Source organism: Chlorocebus sabaeus, chromosome 18 (genome assembly GCF_047675955.1).
Source record: "Chlorocebus sabaeus isolate Y175 chromosome 18, mChlSab1.0.hap1, whole genome shotgun sequence".
Lineage (NCBI taxonomy): Eukaryota > Metazoa > Chordata > Mammalia > Primates > Cercopithecidae > Chlorocebus > Chlorocebus sabaeus.
The window spans coordinates 62,430,094-62,457,406 of NC_132921.1; the positions used below are offsets into that span (position 1 = coordinate 62,430,094).

The 27,313-nt window shown below is 47.7% G+C and overlaps 2 protein-coding genes across 3 annotated transcripts in view; one reads left to right on the top strand and one right to left on the bottom strand.

The window, feature by feature from the left end:
- The first annotated feature begins 1,796 nt into the window (after nt 1-1,796).
- Nucleotides 1,797-13,471, top strand: TYMS (thymidylate synthetase). The gene is made up of 7 exons (XM_007974498.3): nt 1,797-2,129; nt 4,139-4,212; nt 6,560-6,734; nt 9,091-9,192; nt 10,735-10,910; nt 11,421-11,492; nt 12,879-13,471. Exons 1-7 carry the CDS (start codon nt 1,925-1,927, stop codon nt 13,014-13,016), a joined length of 942 nt encoding a protein of 313 aa, XP_007972689.1. The 5' UTR covers nt 1,797-1,924; the 3' UTR covers nt 13,017-13,471.
- Nucleotides 13,472-13,944: 473 nt separating this feature from the next.
- ENOSF1 (enolase superfamily member 1) overlaps nt 13,945-27,313 on the bottom strand; it is a 38,807-nt gene continuing 25,438 nt past the window's right edge. For both annotated transcript variants that reach the window (XM_007974497.3, XM_037982460.2), the window contains 7 exons: nt 24,973-25,060; nt 21,973-22,107; nt 18,626-18,667; nt 17,675-17,804; nt 17,280-17,379; nt 15,277-15,358; nt 13,945-14,357 (listed from right to left, as the gene is read on the bottom strand). In XM_007974497.3, coding sequence (XP_007972688.3) covers nt 14,256-14,357; nt 15,277-15,358; nt 17,280-17,379; nt 17,675-17,804; nt 18,626-18,667; nt 21,973-22,107; nt 24,973-25,060 — 679 coding nt within the window. In that variant the 3' untranslated portion in view covers nt 13,945-14,255. The remainder of the gene's footprint in view (nt 14,358-15,276; nt 15,359-17,279; nt 17,380-17,674; nt 17,805-18,625; nt 18,668-21,972; nt 22,108-24,972; nt 25,061-27,313) is intronic.

Below are 27,313 nucleotides of genomic sequence, written 5' to 3' on the forward strand. Positions count from 1 at the left end.
CCCCTCCTTTGGGCCAAAGGCATTCCAAATTTAACCTGAAACACTAGTTCAGGCCGGGATGGGAATGGGAGCCAGACATGCCTCATTATTCCCTCCTCCGTTTGGAATTTAGGCACAGCTGACCAGCATTGACATCAACACTGGCCTTAAGACAAGTAGAACACACTCTTTAAGTCTGACAAGAAACATTTACAATCTACAATCTATCTGTCTAAAGCCTGCTACCTTGAGGCTTAATCTGCGTGATGAATCCTTGGTCTCCACAACCCCTTATCTTAACCCAGATATTCCTTTCTATTGATTCAAATCTTTTTTTTATCCCCCCTAGACGGCTCTGTCGCCCAGACTGGAGTGCAGTGGCACTTTCTCAGCTACTGCAACCTCCGCCTCCTGGGTTCAAGCGATTCTCCTGCCTCAGCCTCCTGAGTAGCTGGGGTTACAGGTGCACGCCACCTTGCCCAGCTAATTTTTGTATTTTCAGTAGAGACGGGTTTCACCATGTTGGCCAGGATGGTCTCGATCTCCTGACCTCGTGATCTGCCCGCCTTGACCTCCTAAGTGCTGGGATTAGAGGCGTGAGCCATCACGCCCAGCCCCCTATTGATTTCAAATCTTTAGATAACAATTCTTTCAACCAAATGTATAAAAAATCAAATTGTAGCCCAATCACCTTGGGCACATGTTCTCAGGATCTCCTGAGGGCTCTATCACCGGCCATTGGTTACTCATATTTGGCTCGGAATAAATTTCTTCAAATATTTTACAGAGTTTAACTCTTTTCGTCAACAGTTCCCACTCCCCAGTGTTAATGTTATAAACAATTCAGTAAAATTGGAAAATGTGGTCTATTAACAATTTGGGGCCGATTGCGCCAGCACTTTGGGAGGCCAATGCTGGTGGATCACCTGAGGTGAGGAGGTCGAGACCAGCCAAACATGGCGAAACCCCATCTCTACTAAACATGAAAAAACAACAACATTAGCCGGGCGTGGTGGTGCGCCTCTAGTCCCAGCTACCGCGGGAGGCTGAGGCAGAAGAATTACTTGAACCCAGGAGGCGGAGACTGCAGTGAGCCGAGATCAGGCTACTGCCCTCCAGCCTGGGTGAGAGAGCAAGGCTGTCTCAAACAAAAAAAAAACCTTAGAAAAGCCCAGGCGGTTTTTTTTTTTGAGACAGTCTTGCGCTGTCGCCCAGGCTGGAGTACAGTGGTCGAATCTTGGCTCACTGTAACCTCTGCCTCCCAGGTTCAAGCAATTCTTCTGCCTCAGCCTCCCAAGTAGTCACCACGCCCAGCTAATTTTTGTATTTTTAGTAGAGACGGGGTTTCACCATGTTGTCCAGGCTGGTCTTGAACTGCTGACCTCAGGTGATTCACCCCACCTCGGCACCCCAAAGTGCTAGGATTACAGGCTTGAGCTACCGTGTCCGGCGCCCTGGAGGTCTTTAATCAAGTAAAAAAGCTGCATTATATCACTTGCTCAGGTTGCAAGCCTTCAGTGAGAAAGAATAAATGGAAATAGAAATCACTTATTGAAACAGATCTCAAATAGCAGTTTTGTTGATAAGACCGCAGGAAAACGTGGGAACTGTGCTGCTGGCTTAGAGAAGGCGCGGTGGACCAGACGGTTCCCCAGGGGAGCAGTCCCTCCGGGTCACTGCACCTGCATCCAGGTTCCCGGGTTTCCTAAGACTCTCAGCTGTTACCCAGGGCTCCGTTCCGAGCCACACCTGTGGCTCCTGCGTTTCCCCGTGGCGCACGCGCTCCAGGGCTGGGGCCGCTAGGACCCCGCTGAGCAGGAAGAGGCGGAGCGCGGGACGGCGGCGGGAAAAGAGCGCGCGGAAGGGTTGCTGCCACTGCACCACTTCGCCTGCCTCCGTCCCGCCACTCGCCGCGCCACTTCGCCTGCCTCTGTCCCGCCGCGCCATGCCCGTCGCCGGCTCAGAGCTGCCGCGCCCGCCCTTGCAGCCCGCCTCACAGGAGCGGGACGCCGAGCCACGGCCGCCGCACGGGGAGCTGCAGTACCTGGGGCAGATCGAGCACATCCTCCGCTGCGGCGTCAGGAAGGACGACCGCACGGGCACCGGCACCCTGTCGGTATTCGGCATGCAGGCGCGCTACAGCTTGAGAGGTGACGCCGCGGGCCACTGCGGGACCGGCGGCGGGAAGGAGGGAGGCGCGGCTGGGGAGAGCGCCCGGGAGCTGGCGGGCGCTGCGCAGCCCGTTTAGTCCTAACCTCAATCCCGCGAGGGAGGGGACGCATCGTCCTCCTCGCTTTACAGACGCCGAAACTGAGGCTCCCATTAGAGACGTGACTGGCGCAGGGTAACACACACAGGAGCGACAGCCGGGAGGTGAGCCGAGTCCCAGCGGCTCCACGGCCGGGACTCGCAGTCACCCCAGTGATGCCGTGGCCCCTAAGGCGGGCATGATCGGGCAGCGTTTGCCCGGTGCTGGAGAGTGAGGGAGAGGAGAGCTGCCCGGGCTTGACCGGGCGCTGGTCTAGAAGTCCTCCTGGCTTTTGCCCCTCCTCCATCCTCCCCTGTTGACCGTTCCGCTTTGCAGAGTTTTCAAAAACTGGAGCGAAAGTGATGTGGGCGGGGCACAGGCGGCGGGAAGAGGAGAGTTGAGGCTGGCGCGGGAACTTGGTTTCCTGGTGGCCTCCCATCCAATCCCCACGAACCAGCTTTCCTCTTAAACCTTGAAAAGAGAAATTCGGGAGTCCGAGTATAAGTTCTTATTCGTCCTTTCCTCTTTTCCTTTCAGACAGGATCACCCCAGGCAAAAAATGCCTCGCGGGTTATTGGCGTCAGGCTTTCAGGGGACAGTGGGGCGGGGTGGGCACAGGACGTTAGGCAGCCTTTGGCCCTCCCTAACGTCACACGGTCCTGTCATCCTGGATCCTGCGCCTGCTGCGTGGGGGAGGGGAGACTCCAAGGTGTGTAAGCCAGAGGCTGACTTTGACCTCTCAGATAAATGGAGCGCAGCCTTGACACAGGGTTGGAGGTGGTTTTGAGTGGGGAAACCCATTCTTGATGAAGCAGATTCACTGTGGTTAGGTAGGGGGAAAGCCCTCTAGCCCACGGAACCATCTAGAGACTGGAATACACACCAGCTGCTGTGGCTGATCCGCGTGGGGCAGCTTGGGGAGTTCTGTCTAAGCAGAGGGATCCACTTTTCTGCAGCTTCAAGCCCAGGGGCCTTTGATAAGCCATAGATCTCACTTTTAACCCACTTTTCTGCTTAGACATTGAGCAAGTTACTTCTCTTTTCCTTTTTTTTTTTTTTTTTGAGGTGGTGTCTCACTCTGTCCGCCCAGGCTGGAGTGCAGTGGCGCGATCTCGGCTCACTGCAACCTCCGCCTCCCGGGTTCACGCCATTCTCCTGCCTCAACCTCCCGAGTAGCTGGGACTACAGGCGCCCGCCACCACGCCCGGCTAAATTTTTTGTATTTTTAGTAGAGACAGGGTTTCACCGTGTTAGTCAGGATGGTCTCGATCTCCTGACCTCGTGATCCGCCCGTCTCGGCCTCCCAAAGTGCTGGGATTACAGGCGTGAACCACCGCGCCCGGCCTCAAGTTACTTCTCATACAGCTTCCCTATATGTTAAAAATGGAGGAAATAACGTTCGGTAGGCGATTCTGATAAAAGCAGGTGCTTGCAAAAATCTCTCTCTGTTGTCTGAATATCAGCTATACCACAAGAGAGTGTGGGATGAACGAGTACTGCATTTAAAGGTAAGTTTTTACACTTTTATTTCTCTGTGGCTCGACACTTCTGATGCCTCCCTTTTTGTCCCTGGGACACAGGCTTGGTGTTGTCTTCACACCTAGTGGGCAGTGGATAGTAGCTCCTCCCTTTTTCCACATGGTCATCCCTGCTCTCACCACCATCTCACTGTGTGGAATTCCTGTGTCCAGTGGTCACCGGGGCACAGAAGTGCTGTCTCAGCCTGAATTGGGTTACTGATGTGCCTTGCTGCCTGGCAGCTCCACCCTGATCTCTGGCCCACTTTGCCGGAGTCTAGGCTTTCCGCATGCTCCAGGGCCTCGTGTCCCAGGGCAGTTTTCTTCCCTGAAGAAAGTTGGATGGCATGATCTGTCTTCCTCTCTTGAAACTGTGTGGCAAATTGTTTTTCAGATGAATTTCCTCTGCTGACAACCAAACGTGTGTTCTGGAAGGGTGTTTTGGAGGAGTTGCTGTGGTTTATCAAGGTAAAGAATCGCTACTATTAGAAGTGATTAGTCTGTTTTCAACACAGCAGCCAGTGAGATCCTTTCAAAAGTCAAAGCGGCCAGGTGTGGTGGCTCTCGCCTGTAATCCCAGCACTTTAGGAGGCTGAGGCAGATCACCTGAGGTTAGGAATTTGAGACCAGCCTGGCCAATATGGCGAAACCCCCATCTCTACTAATAACACAAAAAATTAGCCAGGTGTGGTGGCACATGCCTGTAATCCCAGCTACTCAGGAGGCTGAGGCATGAGAATTGCTTGAACCCAGGAGGTGGAGATTGTAGTGACCTGAGATCGTGGCACTGCACTCCAGCCTGGGCGACAGAGGGAGAACTCGTCTCAAAAACAAAAAGACAACACAAAAGGTCAAAGCATATCATTCCTCACCCTCAAGCTCTTAGTGGCTCCATTTCACTCAGTAAGAGCCACGGTCCTTATGGGGTCCCTTTTCAGCTCTGGCCTTAGCTGCTGCTCTCTGCACCAGCCCTGCTGTTCTTGTGAGTTTTTGTGCACACCGGGACATCCCCACTCCCTGGAACCTTCTTCCCCCACACTTGGCTCCTTCCTTTGAGTCTCTACTCAGGCAAGCCTTCCTAGACCTGATTTAAAACTGTGACTCTTCCCCCAACCTCCTTGGTTTTTCTCCATAGACAAATGTCACCATCGGATGTATGTCAGCCTTTCCCCTCCCCTGTTAGAAGGGGGACAGCAGACAGTAAATAAATAAATGAAATGTGCTGTAAGCTTTGAGGGCAGAGGATTTGTTTCTCGTGTTCACTGTTGTATCCCTAGGGCCTCAAACACAGCCTGCTACATAGCAGGAGTCAATATGTATTGATCACTAAATATAGATACCATCTGTGTTCCCATGTTCATATAAACTAGAAGAGTCTCTTCAGTAACAAGGTGAACCCCTTCCAGAGGGCTGAGTAGGTAACCTCAGGCCGGGGCCAGAGTGCTCTGAAGACAGGCAGCAGCCCAGCCCAAGCTCCTCTGTGTTCTGTGTCCTGGTCTAGAACCAGCAATGTTCTGACCAGTGCTTTTTGGAACGTAGCTGGAGTCTGGGCTCAGGTCTGGGCCATGCTAGAAGCTGGGATCCCTTCTATAGAGCACTTGGTGTGGCTTGTATGGTCCTGGGGCAAGCCAGACCCAAGCCCTCTTATCCCATTTTAGAAAGGGCTTAAATTTGGATCCAGCCCCAGTCTGCCTTAGCTCTGTATTCTTGGGGTATTTTGTTCTGTATTGGCCTATCTTGATCGACAGTGAGCCTTGGATTTGAAACATATCATCAGAAACCTCAGAAGATGACTTTCTTAAACTGGCTAGAGCCTGGTCTGAATGGATGAAAAGGAGAGACTTTTGAAGCAATATGTGAAAGACTGAGAAATGATTTGTTGGGAATAAAGACAATCGGGACAAACAACAATAGAAAGGGAGGAAGCAAGAGACTCAGGAATAAAATGCATTCCCCTGTTTCAACTTAATGCTTGAATTCAGGATTCTAAGAAGTCCTTGCCAGGAACGTCAGACTCACCTCTGATAGTCATAGTCAGAGTTACTCCATTGGCGACTCGATCAATACAGGAGTTGATGCACCTGTACTGTAAAATACTGATTAGTCTGATCATTAGGAATATCCTGCCAGGTAGCAGATACACGGAACAGATTGCATGTAGGCATTAAATTCATTTTGGTATATCACATGTAGACAACACATTTGATTAGGAAACATAAAACCGTCAGATTGGTGGATATCACTTAGAGGTGTTTAGTCTAGAAAGCTTAGCTGGGGGGAATGGAAGAAAAGATCTGAGAGGGTGGTTCCAAAGAAGGGATTAGACTGTCCTAAAGCCCTCAGGAATCTGGGCTGGGACCAGCCTGCTTAAAGTTAGGATGGGCAGCTGGGCGCGGTGGCTCACACCTGTAATCCCAGCACTTTGGGAGGCCAAGGTGGGCGGATCACCTGAGGTCGGGAGTTTGAGACCAACATGGAGAAACCCCATCTCTACTAAAAATACAAAATTAGCCGGGCGTGTTGGCGCATGTCTGTAATCCCAGCTACTCGGGAGGCCGAGGCAGGGGAATTAGTGGAACCCAGGAGGTACAGGTTGCTGTGAGCCGAGATCACACCATTGCACTCCAGCCTGGGCAACAAGAGCGAAACTCAAAAAAAAAAAAAAAAAAAAAAAAAAGGGTGGGTGATGTCAAGTGCCCACCTCCCAGCAAGCCAGCAGGGGCCAGAGGCCCTTGTAGGTGGTGTCTTGGGGGGATCAACTGAGATGGCTCAGGACTTACTTGGATGCCTGCTCTGCCCTCCCCATCTCTTCCAGGGATCCACAAATGCGAAAGAGCTGTCTTCCAAGGGAGTGAAAATATGGGATGCCAATGGATCCCGAGACTTTCTGGACAGCCTGGGGTTCTCCGCCAGAGAAGAAGGGGACTTGGGTCCAGTTTATGGCTTCCAGTGGAGGCATTTTGGGGCAGAATACAGAGATATGGAATCAGGTGAGGAGACAGAACAATGCCTTCCATTTCCTGAGTGCCCTTCCTAGCACCTGTTTGCTGTGTTGTTTTAGATAAGGTCTGGGGGATGAGTCAGTGTCCCAGGAGCTGATGTATAGCTTTGACCTTGTGAGGGGTGGTGCCAGTGAAGCCACAATTAAGCCTCATGAAGGCCATTTCACACTCTTGATGATTAGTACTTACTGGGCGCTTGGCACTTTCCATACCTGTGTCATCGGCAGATAGCCGCATGGTTGGTGTTTGTGTTGGGGAATGGGAAGTTCATCTGTGGGACAAGGGACAAAATGCCCCCATTGCTTTGTGGTGGCTTTAATTGCCCTTTCAAGGCTGAGCCACAGCGTGCTGTAGGTGGCGCAGCTGTGAAGCACAGTGCCAGGGTCACCCTCTGCTGCCAGCTCTGCAGATGTGGAGAAAGAAGGAAACATCTCACTCCTGGACTTCCACTTTACTGTCACTGTTGGTGTCACTTCTTGCTGGATGTCAGCCCAGCCCCTCCCACCTGTCCCTAGGAAAAGCAGATGCCACCTTGGGATGTGGGGTTGTGTGTGCAATTTACTAGCTGGGCAGAGACCAGCAACCTGGAGAGCTTGTGTCTCATCTAAGGGGACAGTCACAATTTACCTCCAGCCACCTGGAGGAATTTGGCCCTGGTGATGTCAGAATTCAGTAAAAGCCTAAAATCTACATTTTATGTGCGATCGTGAGATCTTTTAAATGTTAGTAGTTTCAGGAAGTTTAAAACTGCTGTGTGGACCTAGAATAGGCAGGTTCCTAAAGGCAGAAAGTGGAATGGTGGTTGCCAGGGACTGGGGGACAGGGAGGAGTGCGGAGTTCATGTTTAACGGGCACAGAGGTTTGATTAGGGATGATGAAAAAGTTCGGGAGATGGATAGTGGTGATGGTTGCACAACATCGGGCATGTGCTGAATGCCTCTGAATTGCACACATAAAAATGGTAAGTTTAATGTTACATGTACTTTTATCACAATGAAAACAGTTGCTGTGTGGGCCAGGTTATTTGTGCAGGTAAGTGTTCTTCAGGTCGTTGCCTGCACCTCAGTTGTAGGGTGTCCTTAGGATGTGAGGCTACTCCCCTGGCTTAATGGTGCTTTAAATCCTGCCTAGTGTTCAATTATTTCTTGGCACTGAAGAGGCCTAATAAAATTACGGTTTTAGTTTACAGTTGTATGAGTGCTTAGCTGTTGGATTTTAGTAGGGAAGTTTGTCCCTTCTTGTTTTTGATTTTGTTTTACAGACTCACAGGACATTTTTTTAAAAAAATGCACAGAAGTTTCCCTGGACTGTACCCAGTTTCCTCCAGTGATAATATCTTGGGTAACATCCTGTATACATTCACATTGGTGCATTCTTCAGAGTTGTCAGATTTTGCTAGTTTTACGTGCACTTGTATATGTGTATATTTGCAATTTTAGCACGTGTAGATTGTTGTAACCACTACAATCAAGTTACAGAACTACACCACCACAGTTTTATCTTTTTAAAATCTTTGATGTTACCTTTTTCAGAACTGTGACCATGAGAGGACTTTCCTCCCAAAATTTTGAGAATTACTGAACCAGAATATAGTCTGACACTAATAGGCAGAAATTTAACCAGAGGAGATTATGAAGCTCTGCACTTCAGTTAACAAATCACTTCTCAGAATCTCAGATGGAACAAATCAGTTCCATCTCAGAAGGAAGGAAAGGGATTAAAATTCAGAAACCAGAAATGGGAGCAAAGTACAAGGTGGTGTAATCATTATAGAGGTTTCCTGACGTTTCCAAGTCAGTCGTGTGTTGAGCTGCTAAACTCTAATTTTAGGTGGAAGTGTTGGAAGCATGCTGCTGAGGTAATAGAAAGGAATCCATGGTCTTCTGTTAGTTGGAAAGTACATGGAATGCTATATTCTACATAAGATACAATACTTTCTGTGAGACAAGGATAAACTAGATTTGTCAGTGAAATTGTGACAAGAATCGTTGATGGGTTTAGAGCCTAAGTTCGTGGGGAGCGCTGGAAGAAATTAAGATTGTTAAGATTAGAAAGGGTTAGCTATGAGGGGAACAGGAGGAGGTGACTCCATGACAGACCCGATATTCAAAGGACTGTGTAAAAGAGGAGATAGACTTTGTTAGGGCTCCAGAGGACAGAGCCGGGAGTCAGACAGGGCCTTGAACTCAACCCACCGAGATCTGCAAACTTTATGGAATGCACCAGGTATCATGGGTCAAGGGGGGACCCTGGGTGAGAGGCTGTAATAGATGACCTCTAAGGCCATCTCATGACATGTGTGATTAATGTGTGTACCTGTCCTCTCTTTTTGACAATTCTACAGATTATTCAGGACAGGGAGTTGACCAACTGCAAAGAGTGATTGACACCATCAAAACCAACCCTGACGACAGAAGAATCATCATGTGTGCTTGGAATCCAAGAGGTTGAAAGAACCCCATCATCTTCATTTATACTAACCATACTCTTAGAGGGAAGCAATGTGGTTTTGTGCAGAGGCACCTGAGGGAGGCAGGACCCTGGGAACTTCCCCCAGCCACATGGTTGGTTGTGTGACCTTGGGCAAGTCACATTTTGCTCCACTTTCACCTTCAGATCATGAGGTTGGGTCCAGATGATTTTTTTTTTCTTTTTTTTTTTTTTTTTTTTCTTCCTGAGACAGAGTTTTGCTCTGTCGTCCAGGCTGGAATGCAATGGTGTGATCTTGGTTCACTGCAACCTCTGCCTCCCGAGTTCAAATGATTCTCCTGGCTCTGCCTCCCGAGTAGCTGGGATTACAGGCATGCACCACCACGCCCAGCTAATTTTGTATTTTTAGGAGAGATGGGGTTTCACCATGTTGGTCAGGCTGGTCTCGAACTCCTGACCTCAGGTGATCTGCCTGCCTCGGCCTCCCAACCAGATGATCTTAATTTGTGTATTTATACTCATTCTTACTCTGAAAAGGGCTTTAAATTGCCTAGAAACTACATGTAAGATGTTAACATTTTTAAATGGAAGCCGATGAAGTTCTAGGTTGCTGCCACCTCACTAACATTTTTAACAATTATACTGTAAAATTCAGCTCTACCAGGGTGTAGAGCCAGGTGTGGTGGCTCAAACTTGTAATTCCAACAACTCCAGAGGCCAAGGCAAGAGGATGAGTTGAACCCAGGAATTTGAGGCTGTAGTGAGTCATGATCATGATCATGCCACTGCACTCCAGCCTGGGCAAGAGTGAGACCCCGAATATTTAAAAACAAGAACAACAACAAACTCTATCAGGATATCATAAGTACTTAGGATGGAATATTTGCATCTGTAATAAAGACTTTTTTTTTTTTTTTTTTTTTTTTTTTTTAAAAGACACAGTCTCACTCTGTTGCCTAGGCTGGAGTACAGTGGTGTGATCTTAGCTCACAGCCTCCACATCCCAGGTTCAAGTGAGTTCCCTTCCTCAGCCCCCGAGTAGCTGGGACCACAGGCTTGTGAATTTTTGTATTTTTAGTAGAAACGGGGTTTCACTATGTTGGCCAGGCTGTTCTCGAACTCAAGTTGGCCTCAAGTGATCTGCCCACCCTGGCGTCCCAGTGTTGGGATTACACACATGAGCCACTGTGCCTGGCCATGTAATAGAGACTTTTAATATAGGAGGGTGTACCAGAAGCACCAGTTCCCTGTGGCAAATAGAATTATTCCTGCTGTATTTGTAATTTGGTGCCACGAAGGTAGCCCAGATCCCTTCAGCTCTGATGAAAGAGCATTGCTTCAGCGGACATCTGCAGAAAGCTTGTGCCAATGGATAGTCTCCCTCATGTCCATGCCATTGCTGCAGGGGCTGTGGGTTATGGACATCACTGCAGCCCAGTGGCTCTCCTGGTCTCCACCATATGAGTTGGCTTTTGTTTTTCTCCTGTTTTACTTGGCCTTTAGCTGTGGTCTTTTAAACCACCACCCCTCCTTATCTTCCTCTGTGCTGGTTCCTCAGATCTTCCTCTGATGGCACTGCCTCCATGCCATGCCCTCTGCCAGTTCTATGTGGTGAACAGTGAGCTGTCCTGCCAGCTGTACCAGAGATCGGGAGACATGGGCCTAGGTGTGCCTTTCAACATCGCCAGCTACGCCCTGCTCACGTACATGATTGCGCACATCACGGGCCTGAAGGTGGGCTGTCTCGGGAAGGGCGACTTGCGAGCCTAACACTGAGCTCTTCAGTTCTTTAATACGGGAAGACGAATTGCAGAGAGTTTAGTCTCTGATGAGTTTTTAAATTGGATATGTGTAAGTAAGATGTGAATGGGCTTTTACTTTGAAACCTTCCTTTTCTGGAAGGTTTTCTGGCCCTGTGGTATATGCACTAACAGATCTATACAGGTTGTTTGTGATACGGCTTCTATGAATTTTCTCAAAAGCTATGCTGAGGTTGGGTGTGGTGGCTCATGCCTGTAATCCCAGCACTTTGGGAGACTGAGGCAGGAACAATTACTTGAGGTCTGGAGTTCAATACCAGCCTGGGCAACATAACGATCCTGTTGCCACAAAAAAATGGAAAAGCTACACTAAATTATTATTTTTTTAAAGCCTTGAGGTGTCTGCATACTCTAATGTTTTTAAATGATGTTTTAAAGGAATTGAAACTAACATACTGTTCTGCTTTCTCCCCCGGGTTTATAGCCAGGTGACTTTGTACACACTTTGGGAGATGCACATATTTACCTGAATCACATCGAGCCACTGAAAATTCAGGTGAGAATTAGATGTTATACTTTTGGGTTTGGTACCTTCTCTTGATAAAAGGTTGATTGTGGAACAGGCATCTGCTCAATGCTGTGTCCAAGATAAAGATGGCTGCTCCGAATGCGGGGCTTCAGTTTAGGGAGAAGTACTGGGCAGGACAAGGCAGGCATCTGCCTCAGCAACCATGGGCACTTAACATGTCAGATGCTGTGAGGTACTAAGCACCAGTACCAGAGAGGGAAGAGCCACATTCAGGCCAGGGGATTGTCCAAAAGGGGGCATTTAAACTCATTTTAACTTGAAGGAGAATTAAGTGCAATTGTTTTTCCCTTTTTTTTTTTTTTTTGAGATGGAGTCTTTCTCTGTCAGCCAGGCTGGAGTGTGCAGTGGTGCGATTTTGGCTCACTGCAACCTCTGCCTCCCAGGTTCAAGCAATTCTCCTGCCTCAGCCTCCCAAGTAGCTGGGATTACAGGTGTGTGCCACCACACCCAGTTAATTTTTGTGTTATTAGTAGAGATGGGGTTTTGTCATGTTGGCCAGGCTGTTCTCAAACTCCTGACTTCAGGTGATCCGCCTGCCTCAGCCTCTGAAAGTTCTGGAATTACAGGCATAAGCCACCACCCTGGCCATAAATATTTTTCATTAATTTTACATTAGGTATAATATTTAGGTCCAAACTTCAGAAGTCTTTTGAAATCCCTAAGTTATAGCAGCCAACAATTGATTTGAAATGGCAATAAAAATATAAGTTCATCTGCTTCATAAGCCTTAAGGAAAAAAACTCAGAACCAGAGACTTTTTAGCCCCTTCCAGGTTAGATTCAGATTTTAAAAGTTACTCCTTTGAGGGAATTTGACTGCTCTTGAGTGGAGGGTGACTTTAGGCTTATTCTCTCTGGCTTTCTGCTCCAGTCGTTTTTCTTCACATCCTAATTGCCACTGTCTGTTCATCCCAGGAATCCTGGCTTTCATCCCTTTCTGTTCACTGTTCATGCATGTTATCTTTCCTCCTCTCTGCCAGGGACAGATGGGTTAGGGATTGTGGAATTCAAGTAAACTTAGATTAACTATGAGTTACAGACTGTGTTTCTGTCTTTAATAAATTTGCCAAGAGTGATGAAAAGAACTTACACCTAATGAGGCACCAGGCTCCTGACACTGTGTAATGTCACAAAATACCCTTCACTCTTGATCTGTGCAAGAAAACAGCTGGTTGCGCTCCAATCAAGCGCTCCAAGCTGCTTGTTACATAACCTACAACAAGGTATCGACAGGATCATACTCCTGTAAAATAAAACTGTTGATCACATCCTGTGTGCTTGTTTCATGGACATGAGGAGCAATTACAACAGGTTGTACAATTATGGCAAAATAATGGTCTTATTTTGTTTTTAGCTTCAGCGAGAACCCAGACCTTTCCCAAAGCTCAAGATTCTTCGAAAAGTTGAGAAAATTGATGACTTCAAAGCTGAAGACTTTCAGATTGAAGGGTACAATCCGCATCCGACTATTAAAATGGAAATGGCTGTTTAGGGTGCCTTCAAAGGAGCTTGAAGGATATTGTCAGTCTCTAGAGGTTGGGCTGGATGCAGAGGTAAAAGTTCTTTTTGCTCTAAAAGAAAGGAACTAGGTCAAAAATCTGTCCGTGGCCTATCAGTTATTAATTTTTAAGGATGTTGCCACTGGCAAATATAACTCTGCCAGTTCTTTCCATAATAAAAGGCTTTGAGTTAACTCACTGAGGGTATCTGAAAACGCTGAGATTATGAACAAAGGAGAATGAAATGTATGTGCTCTTAGCAAAAACACATGCATGCATTTCAATTCCACGTCCTTATAAAGAAGGTTGGTGAATTTTAAGAATTTCACAAGCTTCCCTCAAATCTGAGGGAGCTGAGTAACACCATCAATCATGATGTAGAGTGTGGTTATGAACATTTAAAGTTACAGTCGTTTTATATGTTGCTATAATAAAGAAGTGTTCTGCATTTGTCCATGCTTTGTTCATTCTGTAGTGCCACGTACCTGCTCAGTTCCTTCCTAAAATAGATTTAAAGAACTCTCCTAAGTAAACATGTGCTGCATTCTGGTTTGGATGCTACTTAAAAGAGTAGATTTTAGAAATAGTGACTATATTTTGCCCTATTTTTCTCATTTTAACTGCATCTTATCCTCAAAATATAATGACCATTTAGGATAGAGGTTTTTTTTTTAAACTTATAACCTTAAAGGGTTATTTTAAAATAGTCTATGGACTACCATTTTGCCCTCATTAGCTTCAGCATGGTGTGATTTCTCTAATAATTAAGCAAGAAAAAGATGCAGAACCACTTCGGGGTTAATCAGTGAAATCTTTTTCCCTTCATTGTGTACCAGATACCCCCTGGTGTTGGCATGACTATTTTTATTTGCTAATTTATGACAAGTGTGAAGTAGAACAAAGAATTATTCCAACAAGTTATGCAACATGTTGCTTATTTTCAAAGCACAGTTTAATGTCTAGGTGCCAGCCCTGGATAGATATTTTGTAAGAGCATCTTCCTGGACTTTGGGTTAGTTAAATCTAGACTTATTTAAGTATTAAGTAGGATAATGTGTATTGATTTGCTAAAAGAATCAAGTAATAATTACTTAGCTGATTCCTGAGGGTGGTATGACTTTTCATTGAACTAATCTTGGTAGGATTTCTTAAAATCCATATCTGTAAAACTATTTCCAAGAAATTTGAAGCCTTTTCACTTCAAAAAGGAAAAAGATGTTGGGGCTGAGCACTTAATTTTCTTGAGCAGCAAGGAGTTTCTTCCAAACTTCACCCTCTGGATACTGGTGTTTCTTTACAGAGTCCTCCTTCATTTCTGTTGAGTAGCCGGGATCCTATCAAAGACCAAAACAAAATGAGGCATGTTAACAACCACCTGGAACAAAAACAGATTTTATGTATTTATGCTGCTCCAAGAAATGCTTTTACGTCTAAGCCAGAGGTAATTAATTATTTATTTATTTATTTATTATTTTTTGAGATGGAGTCACTCCATCAGTTGCCCAGGCTGCAGTACAGTGGCACAATCTTGGCTCACTGCAACCTCCACCTCCCAGGTTCAAGTGATTCTCCTGCCTCAGCCTCCCATGTAGCTGGGATCACAGGGACCTGCCACCATGCCTGGCTAATTTTTTGTATTTTTTTGTAGAGACAGAGTTTCACCATATTGGCCAGGCTGGTCTCGAACACGTGACCTCAAATGATCCACCTGCCTTGGCATCCCAAAGTGTTGGGATTATAGGCGTGAGCCACCACACCCAGCCCCGAATTAATATTTTTAAAATAAGTTCTGAGATTGTTGGAAATAGGGCAGAGGAACACATTTTACTGGCTGCTTGCCAGAGTTAGTTAACTCATCAAACTCTTTGATAATTGTTTGACCTCTGTTGGTGAAAATGAGTCATGGTCTCTTGAACATGATCAGAATAAACGGCCCTAACCACACAATTGTAGTCAAAACTTTTTAGGTCACTAACTTGCTAGATGGTGCCAGGTTTTTTTGCACAAGGAGTGCAAATGTTAAGATCTCCACTGGTGAGGAAAGGCTAGTGTTACAGAAGCCTTGTCAGAGGCAATTTAACCTCCAAGTCCTGGCCCTCAGGCCTGGGGATTTTGATACAACTGAAGAACCGTTTGTTTCTGGATATTGCAAATAAACAGGAGTCAAAGCTTGGTGCTCCATGGTCTAGTTCACGAGACAGGCATGGTAGTGGCTGGCAGCATCTCTGCAGGGGCCCCCAGGCCACAGCTCACCTTGGGAGGCATGTAGGAAGCCCGCTGGATCATCACGGGATACTTGAAATGCTCGTGCAGGTGGTCAACATACTCACACATCCTAGGAGGAGGGAATCAGATTGGGGCAATGATGTCTGAAGTCGGATTATTCACATGGTGCTAACTTAAAGCAGAAGGGGTGAGTACCACTCAGAAATGACAGTGTGGGCCAAGGCTTAGCTGTGTTACCATGCGTTTCTAGGCAAGTTCCTAAACCTCTGTGCCTCAGGTGCTTTTCTTCTAAAATATAGCAATGTGGGGTGGGGACTTTGATGAAATGAACACACGAAGTCCCTCTAGAGGTTTTGTGATGCCCTTTAAAAGGCATCAATTCAGACTCTAAATATCCGGAATTATTTGGGTTCCTCTGGTCAAAAGTTAGATGAATAGATTAAAATCACCAAATTTTGTGATCTATTTTTTAAGAAGTGTTTGTATTTTTTCCTATGGCTGCATTAGCTGCCAGGGACTTGGGGTTTTTTTGGCAGGCAGGGTTGGGAGGGCCATTTTGTCACTGCCTCAGCTGGGCATCTAGGAAGCATTAACACTGTGGACTTTGCACCTGGAAAACAATCCGAACAGGTCCATGGGACACACCCACCTCCATCCAAGAACCGAGACATCTAGGGAACCAAACCCAGATGCAGAACAATAAAATACATTCCATACTCTCCACCCAAAAAATAAAATCACCAAATGAGGTTCCTTTCAGCTATACAAATGATTTAGATGAAGAGCAGAGGATTTAGAATCAGGGCAATCTGTGTTCAGGTTCTGTGTCAGCCACTTTGTAGTTCTGAGCCTTGGGACCAGCGACCGAGATCTGCTGCCTGACTTCCATCACCTGTTACTGAACAGCTGTGACAGGCAGGCTGATATGGTTTGGATTTGTGTCCCTGCCCACATCTCACGTTGAACTGGAATCCCCAGTGTTGGCGGCGAGGCCTGCTGGGAGGTGATTGGATCATGGGAAGTGGTCCTTCAAGAACAGTTTGGTACCCTTTCCTTGGTGCTATTCTCGAGATAGTTATCACAAGATCTGTTGTTTAAAAGCGTGTAGCATCTTCCCCCCTCACTCTCTCTCCTCCTGCTCTTTGCCATAAGAAGTGCTTGTTCCCCCTTTGCCTTCCACCATGATTGCAAGTTTCCAGAAGCTGAGCAGAAGCCGCTATGCTTCCCGTGCAGCCTGCAGAACTGTAAGCCAATTAAATCTCTTTTCTTTCTAAATTACCCAGTCTCAGGTATTTCTTTATAGCAGTGCAAGAATAGACTAACACAGTATAAAATAGTTCTGCTATATTAAAAGACAGCACCTGTCTACTCACTACCGCCCTGAAGAGAGAAACGGTTACCATTATTACTGAAGCCTCCTATGTACCCTCAAGGGTCCCATTTATCTCTCACAGTCCTGAATTTGGCGTTTCCCTTTCCCAGTGAATGCTTTTTTGCCTTTGCTATATACTTGCAGTCATCTTTCTGTGGGACATTTAATTCCAGGAGACAAGAAAAGTGTAATAAGCAAAACCCTATGTGTGCAGATGACTGGAAGGAGATTGTCCTAATTTAAAAGACCAACTGGGGCATTCTGAGAAATAAGATGAAATAAATGTATGTCTACACCATGGAAGACTCCAGTACTGGGAAGAGGAGATGGGACAGAAGTACAGAATACACGTGATGAAAACAGGAGCTGGTTAAGGGAGTAGTGTGGTTGCAAGCCTCACCTTCAATGTACTTAAAAAATAAAGTGAGTCAGCTACCAGACCCTATCCTAGGAGGCAAAATGACTGTTCGTTGGTGGGTCTCTGCTGTTACTGCCCCGTGTGGAGAAGTGGAAGCAGAACCAACTCTGCCTGAGAGTTACAGGACAGGCCAGTGGACAAGGTCTTGGTGTCTTTTGGTCATGAAGGTAGAATTTACAAGTTCTGGCCTAGACTGAGGGACCCTACTGAAGCAGAAAGTATTAATCCCACATTACTGACCTGTTTTTAAGGCATGCAGAGACTGATATGTAGTCAAATATAATCAAGTGCTGCACCAGTTCACAGAGGCCAACTCCACCAGCATGGGGGCAAACAGGAACTAAAAGGAAATTGTTTCTATTTAATACCAAGAGTAGGGCAGGGAGAGGAAGGGGTCAAAGGGAACTTTCTGGTTTTTCTTATTGCCCACAGGTGATTAAATCATTCATTAATATTTAGGGATGAAATTCCAAGATGAAAATCATCAATAATTCCCAGATTAAGGCTAAATGAGTTAGAAGAAATCAAAATGGCAAACTGGAGACTCCTGCGCGTGTGAACTGCAAGCCATCAAGGGAGGTGTCTGATTAGTGGGGAAATGAAGGTCTGGTCTGCAGCCACTGCAGCACCCTTACTTTCAAACTTTTTGGCCATCAGCAATACTGAGAGGTTCTCATTGACACTGCCCAGTCTGCAACTGTCAATCTGGAGGAACTGCAGGGCCTTCGCCTGTAGGAGTTGCTTAAATATCACTCTGTTGTGGCACTGGAAATAGAATTGAACATAACACCAACAGAAGAGTCAGCCTTGGCCCTCAGGATCTCTAAAACCTGGCAACGCGGCCTCTCTATGCCAATCATTACTCATCAGTGGCCTTCGGGAAGCCCAGACTGTATTTTGTCTGTTCTCGCCGGGCATGAGGCACGTTTTTCTAGTGTGGGCAGGGACCTTGTGCTCACTTCTTTACAAATCTGCTAATGCAACAGTGTGAGTCAGGGTAAAATCACACTGGCTCACCATTTATGAGGGAATGACTGTCACAGCGACTGATAAGTGGGAGATGAGCTGAAGCATCAGGATGAAATACGGTGACAGTGATGAGCAGGTGGCACAGACGACAACGCGGAACCGCGGCAGAGCAGTATTGCTCCTTTTGCCGGGAAAAGAGAATCTGCTCGTCACGCTGCTCTGCTCGTGGGCTGACTGCAGCAGGTTTTGGCAGGCACTTGGGCTTCATTTATAAGCTCAAAAAGTGAACGCAGTCATGTTTATTCAATTTGAAAGCTGGCTTTCTTAACACCATTTTCTGCCCTTGCAATAGCAACTTTAAATTGCTGCCTTGTCAATTTCAATTAGACCCTTTGAAAAAGATAACTGACCTTAGTCATATAAATTGGAGAAATAGCCACAAACTTTTTCTATATCTGACTAGACTGATAAAATGACCCAGTTTCTAAGATGATGAAAATTTCCCAACTGAAAGTACAGCAGGTGATGGAGCCTAACACACGACTGTGTTCTTGGTCGCTGGTCAGCGTGTACTGACCCCAAGGGGACGTCACTCACCTGTTGGGGGCGTCACTCACCTGTTCTCCTGTGGCAATGCCAATTCCTAATGGGACGAGTGCCTATAAAATAGAAGGCAGCCTGGTGTTATTTTCCTAAGTTTTGAACTGCAACTCCTAATGTTTAAAAACATTTATAGTTGAAGGAGGAAACAGTCCTGCTGTTGAGCCATGTGAAGACTCAAGACTGGCAAAGGATGTCCAGGGGAACACATGCCTGCAGGAGGGCTCTGTGCATCTGCAGAGGAGAACGTGAGCCCTGCTGAGCTGCCACCACCAGCCCTGTTCCTGACCAGGGCTCTGCAGATGCCCTTCTGCAGTGTCCTGGCCCATGCTCCAGCTGTGCTCCTCCCAACGTGGACGGCACCTCCTTCTGCAGCCTGCGCAGTGGCATAAGGACAGGGCCACTCGGAGTGGCTCATTGTGAACTCACAGGGTCCAACCTTTGGCCGACTCCTTCCTGTGGGTCATCACTCTGTCATTTCCCTTCTTGCCTCCCTGAGAAACCTCCTTCTAGAACCCTCTCATATCTTTTTTTTTTTTTTTTTGAGACCAAGTCTTGCTCTGTCACCCAAGCTGGAGTGCAGTGGCATGATCCTGGTTCACTGCAACGTCTGCCTCCCAGGCTGAAGAGATTCTTGTGCCTCAGCCTCCCAGGTAGCTGGGATTACAGGTGCATGCCACCATGCTGGCTAATTTTTTTTTTTTGAGACAGAGTCTCGCTCTGTAGCCCAGGCTGGAGTACAGTGGCGCCACCTCGGCTCGCTGCAAGCTCCGCCTCCCGGGTTCACGCCATTCTCCTGCCTCAGCCTCCCAAATAGCTGGGAACACAGGCGCCCGCCACGCCCGGCTAATTTTTTTTGTATTTTTAGTAGAGACGGAGTTTCACTGTGTTAGCCAGGATGGTCTCGATCTCCTGACCTCGTGATCCGCCCACCTCGGCCTCCCAAAGTGCTGGGATTACAGGCGTGAGCCACCGCGCCCGGCTAATTTTTGTATTTTTAATAGAGTTGGGGTTTTGCCATGTTGGCCAGTCTGGTCTCAAACTCCTGACCTCAGATGATCCTCCTGTCTCAGCTTCCCAAAGTGTTGGGATTACAGATGTGAGCCACTACACCTGGCCTCGTGTCTTTGTTGATTCCAAAATCCTCTTCCTTAAGGCAGGAAAAATCCGTGAAAAAAAACTAAAAAAAAAAAAATTCCTCTTCCTTCCAGCTCAGTGGGTGGCCTTAGACCTCAATCTGCAGGTTAGGCTGAGACCACTGCTCACCTGGTAGACTCCTCACCTGGTGAGGTACTGGACTGTGCACCTGAACACAGCCCTGCTGCTCTCTGTCCTCTCACCTGGTCCCTGAACACTACCTCACTCACCTGCCACCTGGCCTCTGGGCAGTCCGTCCATCCTCTACTGGGACTGCGACTCCACAGCTACTCTGCGAAGGCATCCTTGGTTTCTCCCTGGTTTCCCTTCCCTTTGTTTAGGATAAAGCAATCACACTAATAGCTCACATTTTTGGAGCTCTGAGTACCTGCCAGGCGCTGTGCAAAACACTGTCTTCAATGATTCCTGGTCTCAATCCCATGGGAGAGAAGCCATCGTTATCCCCATTTTATAGAAAATGAGAAAACAGGTGTGCCGGGTTTGAACTGTTCCTGGATCACAAAGCTAGAAAGTGGTAGAGCCTGGGTTGGAACTCCACTGATTCCAGAGCCAGAGGAGGCATCTGAATCAGCCAACTACTCAGCAGAAAAATCCCTTCATTCAGCAGCCAACTATCCCTGATTCCAGTGCTGGCCCTGAGTCTCATGGGATGTGTGGCCTTGGGCAAGCCCCGCCTGTGCCACCCAAGGCCTCGGCCTTCTCATCTGCAGAAGGTCTTAGTTTGAGCAGATGGTCTCTAAGGCACCGTTTCAAGCTAACGTTTTATGCTTCTTAAAATTTCTAATTTAAGTACTCTTGGTTCTTTATCTCAAAAGAGAAGAGAAAGGGAGAAACGGAGGACGGGGGAGGAAGAAAGGCCATTTGACTTATTTGTTCTACCATTTTAAGCATATATATCAGACTAGGGGCCAAATGTTTTTCTTCCTTTTCAATATTTCCTGAATCTGCTCTATTCAAGCTGCCCTCTCCCTTTATGTCTCCCAGATGCCTGGAAAAGCCTCCTCACTCCCATCCCTGCCTGGGTTTCTCCCTGCCCGTTCCTCACCTCCCACACACCCTCTGTCTCAGTGGACTCTAATGTAGCCACCAGTCACATCATCTGTGCTCCAGCTGTCACTATGCTATTTTTTTTTTTTTTTTTTTTTTTTTTTGAGACAGAGTGTTGCTCTGTCACCTAGGCTGGAGTGCAATGGTGCAATCTCGGCTCATGGCAACCTCTACCTCCCATGCTCAAGCCATTCTCCTGCCTCAGCCTCCTGAGTAGCTGGGATTTACAGGCACACACCACTGTGCCCAGCTAATTTTTTTTTTTTTTTTGAGACGGAGTCTCACTCTGTTGCCCAGGCTGGAGTGCAGTGGCACGATCTCGGCTCACTGCAAGCTCTGCCTCCCGGGCTCACGTCATTCTCCTGCCTCAGCCTCTCTGAGTAGCCGGGACTACAGGCAGGTGGATCATGAGGTCAGGAGATCGAAACCAGCTAATTTTTGTATTTTTAGTAGAGATGGGGTTTCACCATGTTGGCCAGGCTGGTCTTGAACTCCTGACCTCAGGTGATCCACCCACCTCGGTCTCCCGAAGTGCTGAGGTTACAGGTGTGAGCCACCATGTCCGGCCACTATGCCGTTCTTTCATTGGAGAAGCTGCAGTGGCTTTCTCTGACTGGCTGCATCCTCTGAGTGGACAGACCCCATAATCCAGCCCCACGTGGCAGCCTGTCTGACAGCTCCCCGGCGTGTGCCCTGCACTCCCTGGGGCATCTCCATTGCCCCCACCTGGACCTGCAGGCTGTGCAGCTGCTCCTTCCTCAGATGCTCCTAAGGGGATGGCCTCCCTCCTGTAAGCAAAACCTGGGAGGGTTAAAGCCCAGAGCAGCTTCCTGGGAGATGCTCAGTTGGGCAGAGATCAGGTTGGTGCTAGGCCAGCTGGCATTCAGCAGGGCACAGCCACCCTGCAAGAGCCCTAAGGAGGAAAAAGCAAGTGGGACCCAAGGTGAAAAGTCTTGTTTCCCAGGGGCTCATCAGCTGAGATTCCTGTTGTGGAATGATTCCTCGGAAAGTATTTGTCACACACTACAATTATTTCAGCTACTTCATCAGGAAATAAATGCAAGAGGGAACAAGTGAAGAAATTTTAGGACCCGTCCCCAGCACTCTGGGAAACTAAACAAAAAATAAGGTGCCCCAGCAGCAGCCGCCGTTTTCCTACCTTGGAGATGGCAGCATGCCCCAGAATGTCATCAGGGGAGGTTGGCTCCTCGATCCACAATGGCTTGAACTTGGCCAGCTTAGACATCCACTCCACTGCCTCAGGCACATCCCAGCGCTGGTTGGCATCCATCATCTGCAAAAAGAGACTCTTCACAGGGAAGTCTGCTCTGAGCCAACCTCGTGGCAGGGCTGTGGCTCCCAGGGAAGAAATGCTGTCACTCAGTGCTACCAACAGCCGAGTGAGACTCCCTAACACCTCCGCTGAGGCCCAGCACACAGCCCTAACAAAAAGAGTCCGAGAGCAGCCACTGAGACGGGGACTCTGGCTCCAGGGACAGTCTTTAGGAGGAGCTGTGAATTGCTCGAGGAGCCGCTGGGAGGTCCGGCAGTGCTCTGGGCTGGGCCATGAGAAATGCTCGCTGGCCCTGGGCTCTGGTCCAATCTCCATTTAGATGCCACCCAAATACATGTGTCTTACAGGCACACACCAGTGTTGGTTCTGTTTGTAGAAACCATTTTGTCACATTCTGAATCGTGCACAATCAACATTAAGTTTGTTCAACGGTCATTTATTGACTATTGCCCACTATGTGTCTGGCACAATAATAAACAGCCTAAACTCTTCCATAATGGCACACCTTCTCCACTAGGCACTTTATGGATTTTGTTCCATTTAATATTTATAATAATGGGCCGGGCATGGTGGCTCATGCCTGTAATCTCAACACTTTGGGAGGCTGAAGCCCGTGGATTTATTTTCTTTTTTCTTTTTTTTTTTGAGATGGAGTCTTGCTCTGTTGCCCAGGCTGGAGTGCAGTGGTGTGATCTCGGCTCACTGCAACCTCCACCTCCCAGGTTCATGCCATTCTCCTGCCTCAGCCTCCTGAGTAGCTGGGACTACAGTTGCCTGCCATCATGGCTGGCTAATTTTTTTGTATTTTTAGTAGAGACGGGGTTTCACCACGTTAGCCAGGATGGTCTCGATCTTCTGACCTTGTGATCCACCCTCCTCGGCCTCCCAAAGTGCTGGGATTACAGGCGTGAGCCACCGCACCCAGCTGAGCCTGTGGATTTCTTGAGCCCAGGAGTTCAAGACCAGCCTGGGCAACATAGCAAAACCCTGTCTCTACAAAAAATACAAAAATTAGCTGGGTGTGGTGGTTCTCACTTGTAGTCCCAGCTACTCAGGGGGCTGAGATGGGAGGATCCCCTGAGCCAGGAGAGGTCAAGGCTGCAGTGAGCTGTGATCATGCCACTGTACTCTAGCCTGGGTGACTGAGACCCTATCTCAAAAAATAATAACCCCATGAGGCAGTTCATATTAACCCATTTTACAAATAAGAAAACTGTCATGCAGAGAAATTAAGACTTGCTTAAGAACAGTAAATCAAGTGAATGGTGAGTTCAAGTCCAGTCCTCTCCCTCCTAGGCCCTGGCTCTCTGTGTACCACTATCCTTCTTGGAAGCCAGGTGCTGGCTGTGCCCAGCTTAAGGGACAGCCCCTCATCCCTGATCTTATCATGCTTGGAGAAACGGATATCTCCATAGAATGTGCTAAGTGATAAGAGCTCCCTCCCAGGACACTATGAAAACCAGAGGACGGCCGGGCGCGGTGGCTCACGCCTGTAATCCCAGCACTTTGGGAGGCCGAGGCGGGCGGATCACAAGGTCAGGAGATCGAGACCATGGTGAAACCCCGTCTCTACTAAAAAATAGAAAAAAATTAGCCGGGCGCAGTGGCGGGCGCCTGTAGTCCCAGCTACTGGGGAGGCTCAGGTAGGAGAATGGCGTGAACCCGGGAGGCGGAGCTTGCAGTGAGCCGAGATTGCGCCACTGCACTCCAGCCTGGGCGACAGAACGAGACTCCGTCTCAAAAAAAAAAAAAAAAAAAAAAAAAAAAAAGAAAACCAGAGGACAGTATGCCTAGAATGAATTTTTTTTTTTTTTTAAGAGACTAGATCTCACTCTGTTGCCCATGCTGGAGTGCAGTGGTATTATTGTAGCTCACTGCAGCCTCCAACCCTGAGCTCAGTGATCCTCTTGCCTCGTCTTTCAAAGTAGGAGGGATTACAGACATGCACCACCACACCCGGTTAATTTTTTTTCTTCTTTCTTTTAGAGATGGAGTCTCACTATGTAGACCAGGCTGGTCTCAAACTCCTGGCCTCCAGTGATCCACCTGCTTTAGCCTCCCAAAGTGTCAGGATGATAGGCATGAGCCACTGTGTTTGGCCCAGAACCAATTTTTTTTCTTTTATTTTTTGGTACAGATGGGGTTTTTCCATGTTGCCCGGCTGATCTCATACTCCTGAGCTCTGGCAATCCGCTCACCTAGGCATCCGAAAGTGCTAGGATTACAGGCATGAGCCACAGCGTCTGGCCAGCCCAGAATCAATTTTTATCATAAGTTATTTGGATAAAGATGACCTCATTAAAAAAAAAAAACAGCATTAATTCATATATAAATAGTGATCCTGGGTTAAGAACTCAAAATTTCTATTTTAACTTATGCAAAAAAGCCTCTGAAGCCTCATAAAAACATCTTACTGTCTTTCTTTTATGAAAATATTTTACACATAAGAACTGGTTTATAAAAATACACATCAGAAATGACTGATCCTTACATTTATCTCAGTAAAGTTCCAACATTTCTTCAGTAATGGCCCTGACACCCTCCTACCTGAGGAGCTGGGAGGGGAGATTAAATGATTGACACACGAAAGCACCAATGGGAAAACTTTGCTCAGGTGCATCTGTGTTAGCAAGAAAGGATCCTTAACCCCAAACTTACTTAACTAGTTCTGCAGAATTAAAAAATGTAAAACTATTAGTCCCTTCGGTTTTTTTTTTTTTTGAGTTTGCCTACTGCAAGACTATAGAACTGTACTTCCTCTGACAATTACGTTTTTAAATTCCCAATGTTCTTTAATCTTGAAACGAGTTGCATTTAGTCCTGGACAAAGTCCGCTGCTTCTCAGTGGTGTGAGAGGATATTTACCAAAGTCTTCTCTGGTCCAATCATGTCTCGGATGATTTGGCATCTTCGCACGTCATCCTGGAGATCAGCACCCACCTTTACTTTAAACCTAGAAAATGTATTTGGTTTGCTAGTTTAGACCTGTACCTGGACTTGGCAAGGGCACCTGGGGTTTCTGCAGAAGTGACCGTCTTTCTGTCAACAATTCACAGATCATGTTTTCTAGTAACCTCTTGCTCTTTCCTCATCTTCAGATAAGTCAGTTGAAATAAACCTGTGAACTTTATCTCTTCATTCAGTATCAGGGCAATGACTCTCAATATCTATTGACCTGGAGTTAAGAGGCTAAACAAAGAAGTCAGGTCTTTTTTTTTTTTTTTTTTTTGAGACGGAGTCTCACTCTGTTGCCCAGGCTGGAGTGCAGTGGCGTGATCTCCACTCACTGCAAGCTCCGCCTCCCGGGTTCACGCCATTCTCCTGCCTCAGCCCCCCGTGTAGCTGGGACTACAGGTGCCCGCCACCATGCCCTGCTAATTTTTGTATTTTTAGTAGAGACGGGGTTTCACCGTGTTAGCCAGGATGGTCTCGATCTCCTGACCTCGTGATCCACCCGTCTCGGCCTCCCAAAGTGTTGGGATTACAGGCTTGAGCCACCGCGCCCAGCAAAAGTCAGGTCTTTAATACAATTACCTCAGTTTTTGCTGTGCCATGAAAAGGAATTAAGAACAAAAAAGCCACAGTGAGAACTGAAAAGGAGAGCGGGGCTGACAAGGGGTGCTGAGCTACCCTCTGATAGCCTGAATGGGAAGGGTCTGGTTTACCAAGGAGAACTCTGTCTTGAATTAACTCAGTGAGAGGAAGGCCACAGGGATGGTCTGTCCCCTGCAGTGCAGGGGCCTGAGGTTCCGGCAGGGAAAACGATGGTCATGTAACTAGGGAATAGCAAAGTGCAGCTGGATCCTGCGTGCAGAGGTCTCCTTTACACCACATCCAGACACTTATAGGGAGCTCCTTAATCTGTGTGGATGTCCAGCTATTCTCTCGAGACACGGGCCTCTACGTCCACACCCCGTGACGCTGCTGTCAGAAGGGTGTGTTGCTGGCTTCAGTGTGGGCACTGGCAGTTGAAGGAGGGGACACCACCACGAGGCGGCCAGCATCTGCCCCCTTGAACACCAGCCTATCCTCCTTGTGCACCTCGCTGGCTGAGGTCCTCCTGCTGCTTTGCAAAGAGCCCCAGCTTACAGAGTGCCTGCCACACACTCTCAGGCACCTGCCGTTCTCTTCTGTACCAGCTAGGGGCTTCAACTACATGATCCGTGATGCTCCAGAGAGGGTGGCTGGCCTTAGGCTCTGGGTGCCAGGCTTCCTGTGCTGAGAAGAGGCCCTTTAAATCTCCCCACAGCCTTCTCTGTTGCTGCAGCCTCCCCGGGGTATGTAGAGGGAGGGCAAGCAGCCAGCACTTACAGCAGCTGCTCTGAATCCTGCCCTGTGCTGGTCCTTCTGAGATACGGCAACTTTGAGGAGGACCCAAGCTCATATTATTTCTACTGATAGACAGAAAATGAAGTTCAGAGAGGCTGAGCAATTTACTCATGACCACACAGCAAGTACTTGCAGGGGGTGAGGGGAAAAGGCAAGATGTGATTTCAGTTCCATCAGATGCCACCACCTCTTTCCATGGCTTCATGCTGCCTCGTTCAAGCTCTCACTCCTCAACTCTTTATTTAGCTGAGGCATTAACAAGAATTCAGTGCCTCTCCAACTTAAGTGTGCACAGGAATCACTCGGGGCTTTTGTTCCAATGCAGATTCCCATGCAGCGGGTCTGGGGAGAGGCCCAGGCTGCATTTCTGACAAGCTCCCAGGTGACGCTGGAGCTCCTGCTCCACAGGATACACTGAGTAGCAGGAGGCTCAGGGGCCAGAGTGGCTGCAAGTCAGATAGGAAGCCTGGTGACATGTCACAGGCAAAAAGTGCCACCATGAGCTGCGCTGAGGGACGCACAGTGACTGGGTCAAGAGAGATGACGGTCCTTCTGCATCCTGCCCTGTGTCAGGACGCAGGGTCATCAACCATCGAGGCTTTTATCCAGAGAAGGTCTTAGGATGGCCAGAGGTCTTTACCTGCACAGGCAAGAGTCAGAAGGGAGAAGTGCAGATGAGCAGTGTGGAAAGGAGGTGGCCTAGAGGGAGAGGAGGGCTGTCACTTCAAGCGGAAGAGGAACAGCCTGGCTCTTGGGAACTGGGACCTCTGGCTGGACATTACATGGAAGCAAAGGGTTCCTGACATCAAAGACCCACCTGGCTGGGTGCGGTGGCTCACACCTGTAATCCCAGCACTTTGGGAGGCTGAGGCAGGAG